This window comes from Carlito syrichta, unplaced genomic scaffold (assembly GCF_000164805.1).
Source record: "Carlito syrichta isolate Samal-C Ts95f unplaced genomic scaffold, Tarsius_syrichta-2.0.1 Scaffold123313, whole genome shotgun sequence".
NCBI lineage: Eukaryota > Metazoa > Chordata > Mammalia > Primates > Tarsiidae > Carlito > Carlito syrichta.
This window is the reverse complement of record NW_007067409.1, coordinates 9836-33303: the sequence shown is the minus strand read 5'-3', so window position 1 is coordinate 33303 and position 23468 is coordinate 9836. Positions and strand designations below refer to the sequence as shown.

The 23468-nt window shown below is 40.0% G+C and overlaps 1 protein-coding gene across 4 annotated transcripts in view; it reads right to left on the bottom strand.

Annotated features, from left to right (window-relative positions):
• Nucleotides 1-23468, bottom strand: part of PAPOLA (poly(A) polymerase alpha) — a 67342-nt gene that overhangs the window by 34249 nt on the left and 9625 nt on the right. For 3 of the 4 annotated variants that reach the window (XM_008048294.1, XM_008048293.2, XM_021707650.1), the window contains exons 2-11: nucleotides 16882-17055; nucleotides 16020-16086; nucleotides 11374-11455; nucleotides 8670-8779; nucleotides 8185-8238; nucleotides 4789-4900; nucleotides 3990-4079; nucleotides 3761-3899; nucleotides 1874-1946; nucleotides 471-591 (exon numbers count right to left, since the gene is read on the bottom strand). In XM_008048294.1, coding sequence (XP_008046485.1) covers nucleotides 471-591; nucleotides 1874-1946; nucleotides 3761-3899; nucleotides 3990-4079; nucleotides 4789-4900; nucleotides 8185-8238; nucleotides 8670-8779; nucleotides 11374-11455; nucleotides 16020-16086; nucleotides 16882-17055 — 1022 coding nt within the window. Of the gene's footprint in view, nucleotides 1-470; nucleotides 592-1873; nucleotides 1947-3760; nucleotides 3900-3989; nucleotides 4080-4788; nucleotides 4901-8184; nucleotides 8239-8669; nucleotides 8780-11373; nucleotides 11456-16019; nucleotides 16087-16881; nucleotides 17056-23468 lie in introns of those variants that run through there. The other variant, XM_021707651.1, reaches the window with a different exon arrangement.

Here is a 23468-nt window from a genome sequence, read left to right as displayed (position 1 = left end):
CCACTTAACTCCCCTCGAGAACTATTCGGTAACAGCTACACATAACAATTAACAGCACAGCTAGGGGCTCAATAAAGATAAAAAGGTTCTTCCAAAATAACAGAATGGAATTGGGGCTGTTAGGCCTCACCCTGCTCAAAGCCCTTTCCCAAGAGTAAACAGCTTTCAAAGCATCTCTCATGGCACCCAGTGCAAACTGTTACCACTGACCATTTTCCATGGCAATTGTATGGAATTAAACCAGCTTCTAAGGTTTAAAGTGTTACTTAATCCTCCAACTTATAATCAAAAATAAACTGCCTTAAAATAATGATTTTGAATCAGTTCTCAAATTGTATATACTGTAATAAATTAACATACACGAAAATCCACCTCAGTGAATGCTTCTTCAAGCTGCATAGCTAACTACTGGGTCTACAATGGTATGTAAATCCTTGTGTACAAAGTAGAGTATAAGAATAAACACTTACCTTGTTTAAACTCCTCAACCATGACCATCCGTGTTGAAACGGACACATTGTACGTGGAGTTCTGCTGTGGGTATGCTGGTGTAATTATAGGCATAAGATGGTACCTATCACTGGGGTTTACCTACATACAACAACATCCAATCAGTTTCTTCAAGTACATATGCAACAGATATTTGGACTTTTTACCCCTTGTTAAACTGAACCTATGATCATATTTTTTATTTCATTCATAGCTGAAGTTGAGAAAGAAAAAGGACACATTGTTTTTATAGGAATTCCTTACAGAATTAGAGAGCTGGTCTAAACTAATGATTTGCTTCAATCATTTGGGCAGGACTATTCTGGTAGCCTGACTAGAAATAAGTGTGCCTGCTGAGCAAAACACAAGGCTCTGCTTGGGACTCTTCCGCCGTTTAGTTTTCCCCTGTTAAACAACAGAAGTGGGATGCACACATAATTACTTTAGAGACGTGTCATGCTACAACATGGTCAGAGTAAAACTAATTAGAAACAAGCCAGAAACTTAGGTTTGTAATACGCCCTTCCATGATTATAAGGAATTCAAGCTTATTACATGGTGAAACTACATTATCCATGTTGACATCATTTTAAGAGATAATGGAATGATTTGCTGTTCATCTTAATCAGTATACTAATGATAAGTGGCATGTTTCCACAAAGAAAACTGCAAACTCACACCCTCTGAAATTAAATGCCTTGAGGTTTGGAAAACTTCAAATTACATAGCTTGGTACAATTCAACAGAACTAACATCTTTGATAATAAATTAATTTAGAAGAACTGAACTCCAGAAACCTATTCAAACCTAAATTTATCAGCTGACAAACACCATGCTGTTACCATTGAAGCTAAGCGGTAAACGTCCTAACTTCCCAAGAAACAGAACGGAAGCTCTTCTTTTTTTTTGTAATCTCTGAAATATCTAAACCAATTTTTACGGTTACATCATGGTAACTAAAGTGAGGTTGCTTAGAAGTTATCTGCCACATGTAAGCATTAGGTAACAGCATTCCTACAACAACCCAATTTTCCCAAAATATTTAGATAAAATAAAAAATACAGGGATTTTTAGCATCCTTTTATTTCTTTTAAGCACAAATGCCCACACAACTTTGACTTACAAGGTAGTTCTATATAAATTATTAGTAAAATCTGTATTCAAGACTATGTACAATTAAATATGGTTTACAGGGTACATAATTATGCTTCTCACATCAATTATAGTTCAGGACAATGATGGCTGAGTTTCTCTAAAAGAGAGTGTAATGCGGACACATCTACTCATACGTAAAAAACTGGGAAGTCTCCCTCAAGTTTATGCAGATGATTTTTACTTGTTATTGTACATTGTGAATTTGTAGGGGAAAAAATAATACACTAACCCTTGGGTCCCATACAGGCAAATTAAGATTGCATTCTTCAGGCTGTTTCAATAGCACTGGATTTGGCCATTCCCTGTTTAAAAAGAGTGTAGCACTTGATAAGACTACTGATATCACCATCTAAACGTATTTTGTTAAACATACAGCATTTGTGAATGTGATCCTTCTTCATTCACTCTGCCCTTTTGGTATATATGCCTTTTTATTCCTTTCTGACATTAGACTACTCGAAATCGCTTTCTCCTAAATGCAAAATTAAAAATTAAAACATTTGGTACCTTTATCATAATGAAATCAAACATGTTCTTTGCCTCTCAAAGAACTTATAAAGGACTATTTAAAGAACGAAGTACCATCCCAAGACATCTGATGTGTATACCTCAACCTTGAACGAATAAATCCCCCTTGAAAAACAAAATCCCCTGCCTTTGTACTAGTTCCAAACCAACTGAGAACTTTAAAAGTTGTTTTGGATTATAGTCAAGGGGTATGAAGAGCTATAGAAAGTAATTTAAAAATGTATCTACCTCATGGTTTAAAAAGTTGTAAAGCAACTACTTAAAAGTATAGTACAACTCTGTACCATGAACACATTTCCAAGACACATCCTTCAACCCTTCACTGGAAGAGCTAAGAACTGAAGAACATGTGCCATCCTCGGTATCAAGGTTAGCCTTCTTAAAAATATTCTCTGCTTATGTATATGTAGCATTAAGAGGAATTCTGGGCCAGGTATGGTGGCTCAAACCTGTAATCCCAACACTTTGGGAGGCTGAGGTGAGAAGAATGCCTAAGTCCAGGGGTTCGAGACAAGCCTGGGCAACTTTGGGAGACCTTGCCTCTACAATAAATTTTTTTAAAAAGTAGTTGGGCATGGTGGCACAGGTCTGTAGTTCCGGCTACTTGGAAAACTGAGGCGGAAGGATCACCTGAGCCTAGCAGGTCAAGGCTGCGGTGGCCATGAGCGTGCCGCTTCACTCCAGTCTAGGCGAAAGAGACTCCAACTCCCAAAAAAAAAGAAAAAGGAAAAAAAAAAAGAGAAAAATTCTGACATTCTTTAGCTAACCTCACCCAAATGGTAAGTGCTATCAAAACTGCAGAGCAGCTACTATAAAGTGTGGCACAGTTCTAAGTTATAAAACTGTCTCCAATAACTTTAATGTTTATAAAATTACTAGAAAAGAACAACTCTTTTTGCAGAAGGAGGGGAGGGAGTTCATAGGAACAGGAAAGATTTATCTTAAATGATTAAAAGCCATGAACCTTTATCTTTTAGGCCAAAGTAATAGGAAATAAAAACAATCTTTTTTCTTAAAAGAAATCATGGTTGACAAATGTGGACATCTTGAAACAAGACAACTTAAAAAAAAGTCTCCTGAGTTAATGACTAATCTCAAAAGGATCAGCAATTGCTTTTTGCCCCTAAGCAATTTATTTAAAAGCTTTTCACGAAATTTACATCTTCAATATTTTACCAAAGGTAAATGAACAGCTGAAAGCAAAAAACGATCACAAGAAACTAATGGCCTAAAGATACAGAGAATTTAAAGTGTGAAAGAGGTAGTATGTAAAGCTTTTAGCCAAAAGTAACTAATTTCCCAGCATATCAATAAATTTGATCTTAGCAGATGTTACAGCTAAAAGAGTTGACTTGGAAGGTTTACGCAAGGAAGTACAAACAGAATTTGTCTTACTATTCTGTAAACTAGGGAAAAGAAATGGAGTTTAGGTTTGTCATTTTATATCAGTGATCGCCCCAAAGTTACCTAAATGGCTATATTATGAACTAAATTTTGAATCTGAAACCAGCTGCAGAAATGTTATAGAAATAAGACTAAACTTCAGTGTCTACAATCGATTTTATTTTAATATAATCTAAACACATACCATTTAGAAAATACCAAGAAAAATTTATGTACAAGAGTTGATGCTATTGCATTTGGATAAAGCTGGCAAGTTCTTGCTACTAGCATAGCCCAGGAAACACCACCGAGGAAACCTAATATATTGGAATAGATGTTGTGGCCTGTTGATAAGGGAAAAGCAGAAAGAGAAGTTAGTGTTGAACAAAAGTTGGAACACTTTTAATAAGCTAGCCAACAAATTCTGAACTCACGTTTGGCCCACAGTTTGATAGCTCTCAGAGTTAACCTGAAGTTGTCAATGTTTGGTACTAGATGTAAAATTTCATCGGTTACCCTGCAACCTGATTAACAGGGGTAAAAAAACAGAACGTTAACTTGTCAAAAGCTTAATAGTAATACTTCTAAATTTTCTGAGATTGATGTCAAAATATAAAGTAAAATTTTTTCTTGGTAGAATCAGTAATATTAATTCAGTAAAGAGGCAAAAACAAAAAAGACTAAAGCACTTATTTCCTGGCACTGACTTAAACCAAAAAAAGTTAACTGTAACCTGCCTAATCTTAAACTTTAGACTCGTAATTAAAACTTTCCTGTTCAAATATACTGATGACTCAATCCACTCAAGTTTCTAAGAATTGCTCTTAAAGAGCATGATAGCAAGCTATATAAATATAAAACTGTTCAAAAGTAACCCTTTTTAACTTAACAACTGATAGCATTATAAAACGTTAGATGTCAGGATCAAAATTAATTAGGGTTACACAGTGAAACTTAGATCAACAGCAATAGAGCACAAACGCCAAAATAGTCCTTTTATGTGCTCCAAGTATCATCAGGACAGACAGCAGAAATAACAGTGTAAGAGACCAAAGAGTAGAATAAAGTACCAATGCTCCTCCACGGTTGGTAAGGAAAGCACATTTTGTCAGACTCACTACTAGATTAGCAATATGGCTAATAAAAAGCTTCATTACAAAACCTGAGTAAAAAACAACTGTTTAGTTTCTAACAAAAACTGAAACTATGCAAAGGAAGTAGGTATTGACATACCGTTAAGACTCCTTATACATCTTATATCTAAATTTTTAAGCAGACTGTCATCTCGCAGATCCAAATCTTCTGGAATAGTCTGCAGTGCTAATCTTGCAAACAAAATATCAATCTAAAACAAAAACAAAACTTAACATTCCATAACTGTCAAACTACTTATAAGGCATTTCTATTTTTAAAAAAAACCAATTTCCTTAAAACCAGAATCTTCTCATCAACTATGAACGTGATGATGCCCCGAGTCCAAAATATATTAATTCATATCATAGGTATTTTCACAAAATAATATCGAAACATGGTAATACAAAATGAGAATAGTGGCCAAGTACCGCAGCTCATGCCTGAAATCCCAGTGCTTTTGGGAGGTCAAGCTGGGAGGACTGCTTGAGTCCAAGAGTTTGAGACCAGACTGGGTAACGTATCAAGACCTTGTCTCTATAGAAAAATTCTTGAGAAGTTAGTCAGGCATGGTGGCTGATGCCTGTATTTCCAGCTACTCAGGAGGCTGAGGTGAAAGGATCATCCGAGCCCAAGAAGTCCAGGCTGCAGTGAGACATGACTGTGTCACTGCACTCCAGCCCAGGTGACAAGAGTGGGACCCTGACAATCAACCAAGGAAATCGTGAAAGTGCCTACTTGTCATTTTAATCATACTTACTACATTTTTTGTTTGTTTATTTTTTGAGTCAGAGTCTCATGCTGTCGTCAAGGCTGGAGTACAGTGGCACACTCACAGTCACTGCAGCCACGACCTGCTGGGCTCAGGCGAGTCTTCCACCTTAATCTTCCAAGTAGCTGGAACTACCGGTGTGGGCCACCATGCCCAGTTAATTTCCTGATTTATTGTAGAGACAAGGTCTTGCCGAGTTGCTGAAGCTGAACTCAAACCCCTGGGTTCAGGTAATCCTCTTGCCTCTGCCTCCCAAAGTGCTGGGATTACAGGCGTGAGCCACTGTGTCCGGCTTAATCATACTAACTACGTTTAATTTACTAAGTCTACATTTTAAATACATCTACTGAATTACTTAAAATTACTGTTTAGCTTTTCATCTATATGAATTGTAAACTGATTAAACATACAGCAAATAGCTCACATTTGCTCCAAAATAACTCTAAGGAAAAAGAAATCTCCTTATGTATGAGAACTTGTATGTTGGCAATAATACAGCCTGTTTTTCTACTTTAGTTGAGAGTAAAATTATCAAAAATAAGCCAAATAAAAACACCAGGGAAGCATAGCTTAAAACAACCAAAGTTAAGGCTAATTTTGAAGCTTTATAGAACTCAACAGACCAAAAAAAAAATAGTTAGTTAAAAAAAAAAAAAAGTGACCAGCCCATGCAATTTGGCGAGACCTCATCTCTACAATAAATATTTTTAAAAAGTAGTTGGGCGTGGTAGCGGACGCCTGTAGTTCCAGCTGCTTAGAAGGCTAAAGTGAATGAATCGCTGGAGCCCAGCAGGTTGAGGCTGCAGCGGCTGTGACTGTGCCACTGCACTCCAGTCTGGGCAACTGAGTGAGACTCCAACACACACAAAAAAAAGGAAAGGTGAAAAGGCAAAGAAATTTAGCACAGCAATTCCTGATGGTATGATTTCATGATACCAAATATGATTTCATTATACCAAAGATGTTGCTATAAACAAGTCTTTTATAAGATCACTTTTTTGGAAGCATATTTCGAAAAATCATTTAAACATAAACTTATAGGATAGAAGAATAAAGCGGTACTGTTATACAAATAAGTATTTGTGTGAGATAAAGTTTTCAATGAAATAGATTTCAGTGTTTAGTATCGTTTCCAATTTAGAAAGATTATATGCTCATAAAACTAAGCTACGCAGGCCAGGTGCGGTGGCTCACACCTATAATCCCAGCACTTTGGGAGGCAGAGGTGAAAGGACTGCCCCAGCCCACAGGTTTGAGACCAGTCTGGGCAACCTGGCAAGACCTCATCTCTACAATAAATCAAAAAATTAGCCAGGCATGGTGGTACATGTGTATAGTTTCAGCTACTTGGAAGGCTGAGGCGGAAGGATCACCTGAGTCCAGCAGGTCAAAGCTGCAGTGGCTGTGAGCGTACCACTGCACTCCAGCCTGGGTGACAAACTGAGACTCCAACTCAAAAAAAACAAAAAACGAGTTTACTCAAAAACACAACTCAGTGATGACACTGATCTTTTAAAAAGGATAAAATTATTTCACAAAATGCTGAAATGTGAGAACGGTCATATATTTCTTAAAATAGAATTATGTTGCTAAAATAGTATTATTTTATAAAGTGTGTGTGACAAAAAATAAACATATTAAATAGTTTAAGTAGCCATTTGACTTACATCTCCACCTTATAAAGTTTACAAAGCTGAGTTGGGTCTCCTACCTCTTTGTCAGTAATGTTCTTTTTGGAAAAATGAAGCGTCAACTTAAACCTTATATTACAGATTATTTTTCACATATTTAAACACCGACAGAAAATCAAAACTACGTGAACTTGACAATTCCTTACCGAATTTAATATTTTATATCTACTTATTAAAGTCAATCATCTGACTTTTCATAAATGACAGAGCTGAGTATCTCAACACAGCAACCATGGAAACCACCATTTTTTCCAAATAAGTGATTTTTTTTTTTCTTTTCTTAAGAGACAAACACTCGCTATGTTGCCCGAGTTGGATTCCAACTCCTGGGCTTAAGCAATCCTCCTGCCTCAGTCCCCAAAGTAGCTCAGACTATAGGCATGTGTACCACCACACCCAGTTTTGAGGAATTATTGTTACTTGATTATCATTTCCAAAATTGTATAATCTTCAGTATGACCATTTATGGCTTTCCAGCACCATTACGTACAGCAAAAGTAACATAATAAAGAATTAAACCTGCTTCACTGTCAGCTTTGCCCCCATTACTTTCACCACACACAATGAAAGCAGCAAAGAGAAACGCCATCCCTCCAAAATTAGAGCTCACAAATCCTCCCCTGCCAGAACAACTTCAGTACTCACACCTTTCTCCTAATTTTAAATGACATCAGTGCAAGGTATTATTTGCAAAAATGCACTGTTATTGCAAAATCTGTGCATGAAGAAACTACCAAGAAAATTCTTTGCAACAACATTTCGATCTTAAGATTTCATGACTTCTATGTTTCAGCTCCAAATTTCACTTGGTATTTTAAAAAGACTAAAAATGGGATAGTCTACAAAGAAAACATCATCACTTCCATGAAAAAACCTTAATTGTTAAACCAGCTCATTAATTATAAACTTTAAAATAAACCAATCTGTGTTTCTCTGGACACTTAAAAAAAGAAAAAACAAATAAACCAAGTTTTTAACCTATATCAATCTAGTGACACCACATAGTAAGAACTGTCCATCTGAACTTTATCTTACCTCTATCCCATCAAAACAGAGCTTGATAACTGGTACAAATGCCTCTTCAACGGCCTGTAAGAAAAGTAAACAAGCTTGGTATCTCTGAAACTCAACACTAGCCCTCTACTAGTTTTAGTACTTTTAAATGAATGTGATACTTGAAACTGTTTAAATATAATTTAGCATAATACTTGACACAAAAATAGGTTCTGAGCAACTAGCTTTAAGACTGAACTCATGAATCAGAAAAATCAGAAGTCAAGGTTCAAATTCTTAACTTCTGCTACTCTTCAGATGTGTGACTGTGGCCAGATTCCTTAATATTAATTTTGTTTGCCTCAATTTCCCGATCTGTAAATTAATTTATGATTGTAGGCTTGGCAAACACATGCTAAGAGTCTGACAAATTGCAAGAGCTCAATGATGGCTAGAACATAAAATTTACTCAACTGACAAACTGAATTTTTGTAACTCCTCCCCTTTCACCCCAAACATTTACGCACTCTTAAATCTTTTACTTCTTCCTGTAATTTCAACTTATCATAGAATGAGGTGAAAAAGTCACTTCGATCAACATGTCTTGGTGCAACACACAACGCATCAATATCGGCACCTAAAAAAAAATTAAGCCCATCAACCACTAATTAATATCACATGAAAATTATTTTACATCTTATCATGGCAATATTTGATATTGACAATCTGTTTAACATTATACTGGTGTGCCTCTAAAAATGTACTGCCCCTTAATAAAAATTACCAGTCAATAAAGGAAAAACATGATTTTAATTAATGGGTATGTTTTTTCCTCTAGCACTATCTACAGTGGCCCAGGTAATCTAGGAGTCTAAAGAAAGGTGGCTCAGACGGTATAATACTTGCACAGAACAGAAGGAATAATTCAAACATACACCCAACGTCCTGAAGTCATTAATCACGGCCAGGTTCATTAATTAAACCAAAAAATATGGTTTTCCTTCATACATTATGCCACTGGTGTTTACAGGCTCCCTACCTGGGACCTATAGAATAAACTTTAAAGACTAGTCGCAAGAATCCCAAGAGGCAGATCATAGTAAGACACCTGTCATTAATTTAGTGCTTGATAAGAGGCCAAAACTGTATACAAAAGAAACATACAAAAAGGAGAATTTACATCAATTAATTAGGATCATAAAAGAGAGGCATCAATGTGGAATTCAGTTAACATAGCTGTTTTCCTAAAAGACAAGATGCTGAGGTCCTACTCTGAAGGCTGTTTATTTAGAATATTCAGGAATGGGGAGAAGGATGTACCGTGCACAGAACACACCCAAAGCAAATGTATTAACTGGACAGGGTGAAGGGCGATGACGATATGGAAGGATACTAGAACACAGCCAACACCACACCAGCAGATACTTTTAAAACAGTTCATGGTTAAAGAGTACAGCTCAATAAATGTTCTTTGACATGCTAACGTTTTTTTTTCTTTTGAGTGGGAGTCTCACTCTGTCGCCCAGACTGGAGTGCAGTGGCTGCTCCCAGCCACCGCAGCCTCGACCTGCTGGGCTCTGGCGATCTTTCCAGGCATGCACTACCACGCCCGGCTGATTTTTGATTTATTGTAGAGATGAGGTCTCGCCAAGTTGCCGAGGCGGGTCTTGAACCCGTGGGCTCAGGCCATCCACTCACCTCAGCCTCCCAAAGGCTCAGGATTACAGCCCGGCTCATGTTAACATTTTTATTCTGCATTTATTTGCACAGAGGAAATAACTACAAGTAAAAATAAGAAACTATTTGGCCAGGCATAGTGGCTCACACCTGTAATCCCAGCACTTGGGAGGCAGAGGTAAAAGGATTGCCTGAGTCCACAGGTTTGAGACCAGCCTGGGCAACGTGGCCAGACCACCTCTTTACAACAAATCAAGAAATATTAGTCGAGTGTGGTAGCATGGCCTGTAGTTCCAGCTAGAGGGGGAAGGATCGCCTGAGCCCAGCAGGTCAAGGCTATGATGGCCTACCAGGATCTTGCTACTGCACTCCAGCCTGGGTGACAGAGTGAGACTCCAACTCAAAAACAAAAACAAAAACAAAAGAAATTAGCCAGGTGTGGTGGTTCCAGCTACTTGGAAGGCTGAGGCGGAAGGATCACCTGAGCCCAGCAGGTCGAGACCACAGTGGCCATGAGTGCACCACTGCACTCCAGCCTGGGCAACAGAGGAAGACTCCGACTCAAAAAAATAAAGAAAAAAGAAAGTATTCACAGTAATTATCAATGGCCACGGATATATTTGAAGGGTTTTATTTATTTATTAGCTATAGTTTACAATTTGTTCATATAGGTATGGGGAAAAGAAAATTCACGGGGAGGGGGACACACCTCAACAACAAGAGTACTTGCATAATAAACATTTGTATACCTAAACCTGAATTATACCCCGCATCTTTAAAATAAAAAATTTACTTAAAAAAATAGAAAGAAAGAAAATTCACAAGCTTTTCTTAAATGCTTTCATTTTTTTTTTTTTTTTAGTTGGAGTCTCACTCGGTCCCCTAGACTGGAGTGCAGTGGCCGCTCCCAGCCACCGCAGCCTCAACCTGCTGGGCTCCGGCGATCCTTCCGCCTCAGCCTTCTGAGTAGCCGGAATTACAGGCGCGCGCTACCACGCCCGGCTGATTTTTTGATTTATTGGAGAGATGAGGTCTCGCTGCCCAGGCAGGTCTCGAACCCGCGGGCTCAGGCAATCCATTCACCTCAGCCTCCCAAAGGCGCGGGATTACAGGCTGAGCCACCGAGCCCGGCTTGCTTTCATTCATTTTTGTTCTGATTTCCAGTGTGGCTATTCTTCTGGTGGGATGAAATTAGACAGACAGACAGACAAACAGCACTGTACAAAAGAACTCTCCCATGGGAAAAATGTTCTATATCTGTACTTCTAAGTGCAGTAACCACTAGCAGCATGTGACTACTCAACAAGTAAAATGTGGCTACTCCTACTGAGAATCTGAATTTGTAATCATATTTTAATGTTAATACTGTTTCTAGACAGTGTAGAAGGCATCACCATTTTATACCTTTCTTATTAACAAATTTACTCTTTGAACTTTCTCCTATCTTCCTTGAAAAGCTAAGCTGCATGATATGTAAGTAACTGAGATGGGTATGTCATGATAATTTTTAAGAAAAAGAAAAACCCTTCCCAGGATGAATAAAATAATACTTACCTTTTGTATGCACTCCTAATCTGTAAGATCCAAATGTAAAAATTTTTCCTCCAACATTTTCAATTACAGACTGTGGAAGATTCTGTTGAAACCAAAAAAAAAGGTCATTTTGCCAGAGGAGTACAAGAGGAACTACACCTGTACTTTAAAAAAAAAACAAAAACAAAATTACAGTGCAAATTTACAGAAGGTGCATTCAAATTCTATAAACACTAAACATATACCAGTCCCTCATAGATCCATCTAATATGAGATTCAAGCAATTTTCAACTTTTAAAAAAGTGTTTTTAGTGAAGACTCATACTGTTTTAGAATTTTGCCATATTTCTGGAAACTGCTATAAAGATGGCTGTGGTGGTGGTGATCACGCAATCCCACAGAAGCAATGTCAGAATCAGGGACTGTATTCATGACAAACCTGCTGCATAAAACGAATCATTATGGTTAGAATATAATAACAATAAATCTTCTGAGTGTTTAAAGAAAAAGATTATACTCAATATCTATACCAAACATCACATAGCACCTTAGAGTATAAATTTACCATATCAAAAGTGACTTGAAAGCCAATGCTGCTAAGTAATAGTTGGCTTTTTTAGATTTTGAAAAGGCTTTGGTGGGTGACTTTTAGTAATGGTTTCTTGCTCAAAATGAGGGAGAAAGAAAGGCATTCAAAAATGTCCTTCCTGGTCCTGACACGTTGGTAAAGTACTAAGCGGGGTACTTAATGGACTTGGCCATAAGCAAAATGATGTCTATCCAGACAAAAAAACAATTTTAAAGAATACTAAGTCAACATTTCCTTTTACCTTCTAAATCCCTATTCAGCACCAAAACATGTAAGAGACCGCCTCTCCCCCTCTCAAAAACAAAAAAGTGACTTAAACGAGGTGTGATTTCGTACTCCAAAAACCCTAAAGACGAGTTCTGAAGAGTCAGAGACTCCTTTGTTTGGTTCAGAGCACACACATTTAACTATCACTATAGAAAACAGACAAGCTGTATGTGTAATATGACACTTTCTAAAAATAAGAAAATGTTTGCCCTCCTGTATTTAGATAGCTAAAATCCTCCATGGCAGCATTTTTCTGGTTATTTAAAATGAGTCAACAAGATGTGTGCAGAAACAGGCCCACAAAAAGAAGCCGGAGAGAAACTACCTTGAAACGCTGTCTTCAGACTTCCTCAGTAAGGCTCAAACCTTTTGGAAGCACATTCCTCAATGGGACTTTCTGCAAGTCTGTGAACATTCTACAACCAGCCTGTCCAACGCAGCAGCCACTAGTTATTCGTCACTGCTGAGCCCTTGAACTGCAGCCAGGGTTGCCATGAATCTAAATATTTAACTGGTTAATTTGGATCAATCTGTATTCAAATAGTCACACATGGCTGGTTATTACTGTACTACTAACTCGCCTCTCAGACATACCTATTATGATTAACTGTAACCCAGAAATTAAAATTTCTTAATTCAGGTCCGAAGAAAACATTTTCAACTTCTTTTTTGTTGTTTTGAGTTGCAGTCTCACTCTGCTGCCCAGGCTGGAGCGCAGGAGCACGCTCACGACCACCACAGCCTCGACCTGCTGGGCTCCGGCGATCCTTCCGCCTCAGCCTTCCAAGTAGCTGGAACTACAGGCGCGCGCTACCACGCCTGGCTAATTTTTTTTTTGATTTATTGTAGAGATGAGGTCTCACCAAGTTTCCCAGGTGAGTCTCGAACCCGGGGGCTCAGGGAAACCACTCACCTCAGCCCCCCAAAGCGCGGGATTACAGGCTGAGCCACCAAGCCCGGCTAACATTTTCAACTTTTATCTTAAGTCTTAAGACTATTAGATGGCAAAAAAAACACCGGACATTAACAGTAAAATTCAGGCTAGGCACAGTGGCTCACACCTGTAAATCCCAGCACTTGAGAGGCCAAGGCAAAAGAATTACTTGAGCCCAGGAGTTCAAGACCAGCCTGAGCAACAAAGAGAGACCTCGCCTCCACAATAAATTAAAAAATTAGCTGGATGTGGTGGTGTGTACCTGTAATTCTAACTACTTGAAGGTTGAAGTGAAAGGATCGCCTGAGCCCAGGAGGTTGAGACTGCAGTGAGCCATGATGGTGCCACTGCATTCAACCTGGGAAAGAGAGTGAGATCGCGCCTCAAAAAAAAAAAAGTAAAATTCAAGTGTTATGTATTTTTTTTCCTCAGAATACTCTAAATTCTTCTAGCTATACAAGTATATTAAATCAGTGGCTCCCAAATGGAGATTATTGTGCCACCCAAAGAACATATGGCAACATCTAGAGACACTGTTGGCTGTCACTGCCAGTGTGGGGCCACTCTAGTAGGTAGTGGCCAAGAGGCAGTTTCACACCCTACAATGTTCAGAATAGCTCCCACGAAAAGAATTATCTGTCTCAAAAACATCAATAGCATCAACATCAAGAAATCCTATATTAAATCTTAAAATCTAACCAGCTGGGGAAGAAATTCTCTCTACAAAAGACTGATACAAAGCTGCTTTCGTTCTGTTTTCTAACCAACTTGCTATCTACAGAGCGTGCGTATAAGAACAGGACACTCAAGCCTCTAATCCCAGCTCTTTGGGAAGCTGAGGTGAGAGAACTGCCTGAGCCCACGGGTTCAAGAATAGCCTGGGCAACTTGGTGAAACCTCATCTCTACAATAAATCAAAAAAGAAGCCAGGCAAGGCAGCGCATGCCTATAGTTCCAGCTACTTGGAAGGCTGAGGCGGAAGAATCGCCTAAGCCCAGCAGGTCGACAGTGGGGTGGCCGTGAGCGTGCCATTGCACTCCAGCCTGGGTGACAGAGTGAGACTCCAACTCAAAAAAAAAAAAAAAAAAGAATAGGACATACACCAATTTGAATAGGAATAATTTTGTTAAACCAAGCAATTTTTCTTATCCTCAGGAAAACTAGCAGGAAGAACTGTATCAAGAATTACCAGCTGAGCCGGGCTTGGTGGCTCAGCCTGTAATCCCGCGCTTTGGGAGGCTGAGGTGAGTGGATTGCCTGAGTCCGCAGGTTCGAGACCCGCCTGAGCAACTTGGCAAGACCTCACCTCTATAACAAATCAAAAAATTAGCCAAGCATAGTAACGCGCGCCTGTAATTCCAGCTACTTGGAAGGTTGAGGCGGAAGGATCGCCGGAGCCCAGTGGGTCGAGGCTGCAGTGGCCGGGAGCAGCCACTGCACTCCAGTCTGGGTGACAGAGTGAGACTCCATCTCAAAAAAAAAAAAAAAAAGAATTACCAGCAGAAAAAACTTACAAGCTGGGCTCGGAGGCTCAGCCTGTAATCCCGTGTCTTTGGGAGGCTGAGGTGAGTGGATTGCCTGAGCCCATGGGTTCGAGACCTCCTGGGCAGGCGAGACCTCATCTCTACAATAAATCAAAAAATCAGCTGGGCGTGGTAGCGCGTGCCTGTAATTCCGGCTACTCGGAAGGCTGAAGCGGAAGGATCGCCAGAGCCCAGTGGGTCGAGGCTACAGTGGCCGGGAGCGGTCACTGCACTCCAGTCTGGGTGACAGAGTAAGACTCCAACTCAAAAAAAAAAAAAAACTTACAAGTCACACAAGTACCTAAAACAAAATACTGTCAATGCAACAGAATTCTGGTCTTACATTTAGGAAAAAATGCAAGTTCTGACCTTTTCTACTTTATCAGGGTTTCCAATTAAATAGCTAAGAAAAAGCCCTTAGAACAGCTATGTTCTCTTCCTATGCAAGGTTAACACCAATTTCAATAAGTGATTTAAAATATTTAAACTTACACATCTTTTACTCAGTCAAAAAACGCTTCCTTTCCAAAATCTCATTTTTTAAATCAGAACTATCAACAAGAAACACAACGTACATAAAAGTCCAAAATTTAGAGCACTCCAGTTGCTAAACTGCAATCCCTTTTTTGAAATGCATATACACTGCTTTGAGAAAGAGGGTAAGTGTGACTAAAACCAAAAACCTCTAACTCCTCCTCTAGGCCGACACCTCCTTTCCCTCCCAGTAGGTTTTCTTCCACTCTTGTCTCTCTTCCCATCGACGTTTCAGTTGTCTCACAGATTAAATGTGCATTTTGTGCTACCCCCTCCCAATTACCACTGCTGATGGCATTCTTGAAAATGGGTCAAATTATTTCCACACAACCCCGAGGACGCACTTCCTTTACCAAAAGTGGCCCAGTCATGAACTCATGAGTTGTATGAGCATTTGTAATGAACTATTAGAAACTCAGAGAATGAGATTATAAACAAATAAAATAAAGTTATTCAGTTTGGTAGTCTAATGCCTAAAAACATTTAAAAAATGAGTATAGGACTCCTTAAAAGGTAAAAAGATTCTCAAATATATTAAACATACCATCAAGCACCTTCTCAGAGAAACATCTATCATTTGTGAATTGTGTAAGTAGTTTTCAATGACTGAGTCTGTTTTGAAACGTTGCACTAAACTCAGTTCATTTTTTCATGCTTTCAAATTAACTAGAAACAAAATGTAAGATCTGTTGCTAATAGTCCAAAATGAAACTCCACATTAAGGGTTCTGAATTCATTCAAAGAATAGGCTGTTTAAGACACCTGCTGTGTTCGGCTGGCTATACATGGCAAGTTATTTTGCGTAAGTAAGTCACCTTACCTTGCTTTCACTGATTTCTCGTATCCACTCTTTTACCAGGTTATTTAGTTTTCCCAAAATTAAAATCCTGTTGATAAAGCAATTATCAATCAAGTGTCAAGTTGTCATTCCAGATCATTACTGATTAAATGTTTTCAAGTTTTAAATTTTGAGCTTTTTGTTTTATTTTCTTACAGGATCTCACCCTGTCACCCAGGCTGGAGGCAGTCTCAAACTCCTGGCCCCAAGGTTATCCTCCCACCTCAGCCTCTAGTGTAGCTGGGACTATGGGCATAGCCACCACGTCCAGTTAACTTTTATTTTTTGTAGAGACAGGCTCTCAATATGTCGCCCAAGCTGGTTTCAAACTCCCAGTCTCAAGTGATCCTCCCACCTCAGCACTCCTCCAAGTGCTGGGATTATCAACACAAGCAACCACATCTGGCCAATTCTGAGTTTTTAAGTGACCAGTAACACAGTACGATTCTTTTGTAGTTCATAAGCATAATGATTGGGTTTTCACGTGCATATTTTGAGATACGCCACCCAGACCTTGGTTCGACATTAGCACATTATCCATCGGACAGGGGAAAAAAAAAAGCACAGTATATGGTAGCTAACTATATATAGGTATGATATTCCTTTAGCTAGGTAAGGCATTCCCCTCTCTCCTGACAATTTGGTATTATAATAACCAAAAGCTCTAAAAAGCAAAAGTAAGGAAACAGAACTCGACATTAAAAAATGAAAGTTTTCTCTCTTAATCATCATTCTCCTCTAAACAGACATACCGATATGGGAGAATAGCCCTGACGTAAGTGAGCAGAGGATGTCTCAACATCAGTCAACACTGTCAGTCAAAGAGCACACAACACGGATTCACCTGCGCTGCAGTGCCTCTTCCTCTTCGAAAACCCCAAAGGGCTTCAGAGTCTCAATCAGTTTCTGCGTGAGTATGCAGTCCGTCTCCTTGGGTGCTGCTAAGCTGATAGGAGAAGTGATGCCATAGTGCTTCTGTGGCGGCTGTGCTGGTTGTGATCCCTGTGTTGTAACTGGACTATAAATAAAGTTGGATGAAATTACGACCAAAAAACTCGACAATCTGAAACAAATCGCATGACTAGAAAAACTAATTTAGTAAAATACACTTCTAAACATAGCTGGTTCTCTGGCATACTCATTTTTAAGACAAAAGTGACTAAAAGCAAGTAACTAAAAGAGAAAACAATCCTACCCCCAAGATATTTACTTTTGTCACTACAAGAATGCCTAAACTGTAAGAATCCAGATCAAATATATTGGTAGAGAAAACACAATCCAGAATATAGTAAGCTTCTGAGAAATTTCACCTCTTGAAGTCAAAACATGTTACTTTATATCTAAAACACTGATTAAAACACACACATTACATACACACACACACACACACGCACACACTACAAAACACTCTGTGAAGAATACAAGAGCCTCCTTAAATGGTTCTGACTTTAAGACTGTTCTGTAACGTGTCATGTGGTATCAACACAAGCCTGAGAATGCCAGGAAGCCCATACTGCCTGTTACTAACTCGCCAATGGGCGGCGTATCATTGAGTGAATGTTTCCTGGTCTAGTTGTGTATCATCTCCATCTTTTTTCTAACCCCACCAATCATCTCCATTTTAATTCGGATTTTATAACGATGAATAAATGTGAATGAGATTTACCTCTTGAGTTAATTCATGACAGATCACTTCCTCCTGCATTACCTAAACTGCACAGCTACACAAGGCTGTAACGTTCACTCACAGAGCTGGGGACCCACAGGCACCAAGTATTTTCTGAAGACTAAAAGATTCTTGTTTTCAAACTTAGGTAGCATCTCCTATGATTAAAATATACACATTATAACTGAATTCATAATGTCTTAGTTACTACATAATTTTGTTGATCAACAGTTATCGGAGTTCTAGAAAACTGCCATCAAAAAGGTGCCCCTCACAACTGCCTAACTGGCCAGACACAGCAATTCATGCCTGTAATCCCAGCACTTTCACCAGGAATTCAAGACCAGCCTGGGCAACAAGGTAAGACTTCATCCCTATAGCAAAAAAAAAAAAAAAAGGAAAAAAGAAAAAAATTAGCCAAGCATGGTAGTGTGCACCCATAGTCCCAGCTACTCAGGAGGCTGAGGAGGAAGGGATCACCTGAGCCCAGGAGACCAAGGCAGCAATGAGCTGTAATCGTGCCACTGCACTCTAGCCTGGACAACAGGGCAAGACCCCTACTCAAAAAACAAACAAGCAAAAAGCTGCCTAGCCATATAAGAACCTTCCTTTATTCCACACACTCATAAATTTTGGATAAATTATATCTTCTTTGTGGGAAGTTGTCCTCCAGCTTTACTGAAGTATCCTTGCTGTACCCAAAAAACCAAACATAATTAATGTATACAATCTGGTGAGCTTGGACCTATGCACACACTTGTGTTGCCATCATCACAATCAAGGTTAAAACACGTCCATCACCTCAAATGTTTCTCTGTGCCCCTTTGTTTCGTAGTGCTTTGTTTTGTGGTAAGAGCCTTAGCTTTTTTTTTTTCCGAGTTGCAGTCTCACTCCGTCGCCCAGACTGGAGTGCAGTCGCCGCTCCTGGCCACTGCAGCCTCGACCTGCTGGGCTCCGGCGATCCTTCCGCCTCAGCCTTCCAAGTAGCCGGAATTACAGGCATGCGCTACCACGCCCGGCAGATTTTTTGATTTATTGTAGAGATGAGGTCTCGCTGCCCAGGCGGGTCTCGAACCCGCGGGCTCAGGCAATCCACTCACCTCAGCCTCCCAAAGCACGGGATTACAGGCTGAGCCACCAAGCCCGGCAGATTACTGTTATAAATGTAACAAAGTACACTTAATACATATTCTAGCTGGGCATGGTGGCTCACACCTATAATCCCAGCACTTTGGGAGGCCAAGGTGAGAGGACTGCCTGAGTTCATGGGTTCAAGACCAGCCCGGGCAACTTGACGAGACCTCACCTCTACAATAAATCAAAAAATTAGCTGAGCATGGTGGTGCATGCCTGTAGTTCCAGCTATTTGGACGGCTGAGGCAGAAGGATTGCCTGAACCCTGTAGGTTGAGTCTGCAGTGGTCAGGAGCATGCCACTGCCCTCCAGCCTGGGTGACAGATTGAGACTTCAACCACAAAAAAAAAAAAAAAAAATTTATATATATAATTGTATTACCTTGTGTTATTCATGTAAGTTTTTGCAAGTAAACTATAGTCCTTCATAACATAATTGTATTACCTTGTATTATTCATGTAAGTTTTTGCAAGAAAACTATAGTCCTTCATAATTATTTTGGGATTATGAACGCTTTTATAAATCATTTGAGTAAAGCCAGAAATGAAAAGAAAGTATAACTTTCATCTTGTCTAAGCTACACTTGGTTCAAGCAAGGAGAGCTTTCAAGTCAAGAATAAATTGAAATCATATTTTTGTTGTTTCAAGTAATAAACGTCTATTTTTGTTGTTCTGTGCAAGTAACATGTTTCTCTGCATTCTTTCCCTCTCTGAAGGAGTTATGTTCATTATCAGTTCAGTATGGATTGTTAACAAAAGTACCCATTCCCTATAGAGTTAATATTTCTCTTATCTTTCCCATTTTTGTCTTACTCAAATCTTCAGATTTTTTACTGTCACAAATAACAATGCTTGGAAAGCTACTGTCTACTTTATTTTACCAGAATATTAGGATACAGGCTTGATTTCTTCAAATGTGCACAAGGTTTGTTAATCCTAATTTGAAAGACTGATGACTACATTAACTTCTTTTTTTGGAGACAGGATCTCACTGTCTCATAGGATGGACTACGGTGACGTGATTCTGGCTCAGCGCACCCTCAATCTCCCAGGTTCAGACAATCCTTCCACCCAGCCTCCCGAGTGACTTGCAGGTAAAGGCATTCAAGCCTGTCTCAAATCAGAAGCAATGTGATGAAGAAAGAGAAACCAGGCCTCATTTCACTACTGCTGCTAGTCATACTACTCTGGCTTCACTTCTGCCACTAGCTATTTCATTGTTGATAAGTTGTATCTCTATGGATTTACCTTAAAATAGAATTTGTAGCTCTTCTCTACTTTAGATAACTAGAAATTTTAAAATTATAACACATTTATAACATGAAAAAGCAGTTTCCCAACAAACATATAAAGTTTTTACAACAATGCTGGAAAACAGGTCCTTCCTCTCTCTATGCTAGGCTGTCCAAAGTAACTGCAATTAGGATAACTACTTAGCTACTTAAAAAGAACAGGGAGTCGGGCTCAGTGGCCCAGCCTGTAATCCCGCGCCTTTGGGAGGCTGAGGTGAGTGGATTGCCTGAGCCTGTGGGTTTGAGATCCTCCTGGGCAACTTGGCAAGACCTCATCTCTACAATAAATCAAAAAAAAAAATTAGCCGGGCGTGGCAGCGCACGCCTGTAGTTCTAGCTACTCGGAAGGCTGAGGTGGAAGGATCGCCGGAGCCCAGCGGGTCGAGGCTGCGGTGGCCGGGAGAGGCCACTGCACTCCAGACTGGGCGACCGAGTGAGACTCCAACTCAAAAAAAAAAAAAAAACGAACAGGGACGGCCGGGCTTGGTGGCTCAGCCTATAATCCCAGCACTTTGGGAGGCCAAAATGGATTGCCTGAGCCCGTGGGTTCGAGACTAGCCCGGGCAACTTGGCAAGACATCATCTCTAAAATAAAAACTAAAAAAAAAAATAGCCGGGTGTGGTAGTGCATCCCTCTAGTTCTAGTTACTTGGAAGGCTGAATCAGAAGGGTCGCTGGAGCCTAGCAAGTCAACACTGGGGTAGCCATGAGTGTGCCACTGCACTCCAGCCTGGGTGACGGAGACTCCAACCAAAACAAACAAACAAACAAAAAAAAAAAACCCAGACATTTCTGTGAAATTAGCATGGCTATTAGCTGTTTATTTTGGCTGGGTATTTGTTTCAGAAGTTTAGGTATCCAATGTAATATACCAGGGGTGCCAAAAACTGTATTAGTGTACACATGTTAAGAGATGTTAAAAGATCTTTGCTGTAATCAGAAGAGTCTGGATGCTGATGGCAACCACTCTGGAGCATCTCCTGCAACTGCCTAAGTCAAATGTGACTTGGGTTCATCTTATTAAGGACTATAATTTTCATAGTCTTCTCCTTTCTTAAAATGTGTACACACTTGGTAGCACCCTCTGTACACACTCTAACCCTTTCTGGCATCGAAGACCAGTTTCACAGAAGACAGCTTTTCCACAGACCAGGGCTACAGGGTGGGGAGGTGGCTTCAGGATGAGCCAAGGGCAGTAAAACGCACAGCACCGCCGCTTCAGCGCCCCTTAGATCATCAGACATCAGGTTCTCATAAGTGCGCACGACCTAGATCCCTCACACGCGCAGCTCAAAGAGGGTTCATGTTCCCATGAGAATCTGACAGGAGGCGGAGCTCAGGTGTCAACGCGAGTGATGGGGAGCCATGGGGAGCGGCTGTAAACCCCGAGGAAGCTTCACTCGCTTGCCTGGTGCTCACCTCTAGCAGGGCGGCCTGGTTCCTCACAGGACACAGACGGGTCTCAGTCTGTGGCTGGGGCTTGGGGACGCTTGTGCTAAACTACCAAGAATCACTTCAGTACTCACAAAGCGAACCCAAAGAAGGCATGTTCCTAAGCTTGGCGTGGTGGCTCACACCTCTACTCCCAGCACTTCGGGAAGCAAAGGCAAGAGGATTGCCTGAGCCCAACCCTCGTCTCGCCAACAAATCAAACACATTAGCCAGGCATGGTGGTGCACACCTGTAATTCCACCTACTTGGAAGGCTGAGGTGGCAGGATCACCTGAGCCCAGCAGGTTGAGGCTGCAGTAGTCGTGAACATGTCACTCCAGCCTGGGCAACAAAGCGAGACTCCGACTCAAAAAGAAAAAAAAAACGAATGCATGTTCCTCTTATTTGCTAACTGTAGTTTAGTAGTCATACACCCAAATAGGCAAAGTATCAACCTCTGGACATATATTTTAAGTCAGTGAGGAAAGTATAGATACTCAAATGACTTTGGCCCTCCACAGTAAAATCTCAATTCCATATGCCATAATTGCAAAATATTTAAGAATTATATAGCCGGGCTCAGTGGCTCAACCTGTAATCCCACGCTTTGGAAGGCTGAGGTGGAAGGATCGCCGGAGCCCAGCAGGTCGAGGCTGCAGTGGCCAGGAGCAGCCACTGCACTCCAGTCTGGGCAACAGAGTGAGACTCCAACTCAAAAAAAAGAAAGATTTATCATAAACCTCCAATGTTGGCAATGGTGTAAGAAAATGATCCCTCTTATCCATCATAATGAAAGTGAACTTGGTAGATAATTTCAAAAAGTAATCTGATATTTATCAAAATTAAATGCATACCAATTTTTAAATTTATATCAACTTACTTCTAGCAATCTGTCTTACAGAAATACTAGGCCAGAAAATTCTAACTGAAATTCTACAATTGGAAGATGTATTCTCTTTAATCTACAACACACTTTTAAAATATATAACATTACATAAAAATCCAAATTTCCAGCCACTCCTGGGCTAGGGGTACAAGAATTGGAAGACAGGCCAAAATATGGACCCGAATTCCTACAAAATAAAAATAAGCTTGAAACCAACAGTGTCTATGGGAGAGCTATTCCGTAAAAAGAAAAAAGGGGACATGACTTCTAGACAGTTCATTCGTTTGTAAATTACCTTGACCCCACAGGTTCTGGAATTTGAGCCTCACAGAAATAACACAAAAAGTCCAGGCACAGCAGCTCATACTTGACATCCCACCACTTAGGGAGGACTAGGCGAAAAGATTACTTGAGCCCAGGAGTTCAAGACCAACTTGGGCAGAGATACTCATCCCTACAAAAAAATTTTAAAACATAAAAAAATTCTTAAAATAAATAATACAGAAAGATACTTAAGGTTATTCACTGGGCACTGTATGCAATTAACTCAAACAAACTGGAAAGTACCTAGATATCTGTCAACACAGAACCAGTTAATTACAGTACGTGCCTGCAACTTAATATTATGTCAAAATAAAAGAGATAGTAAGTACATACAGTAACATACTACATATCAAGAGAAAAAGGTGACAGAATATTGAAATCTCAACATATCCCCCTCAAACAACTCAACTATGAATGTCTCCATCTTACAGATAAACTAAGAAAGAAGGCTTGCCTATGGTTCAATGGGTGAAGACATGAACCCAGGATATCTGACTCCACAGCCTATCATCATAATCTCTACCCTGAGATGCCTGTGTATATCTTTTTTTTTGACTCGGAGTCTCACTCGGTCGCCCAGACTGGAGTGCAGTGGCCGCTCCCGGCCACCGCAGACTCGCCCGCTGGGCTTCGGCGATCCTTCCGAGTACCCGGAATTACAGGCATGCGCTACCACGCCCGGCTGATTTTTTGATTTA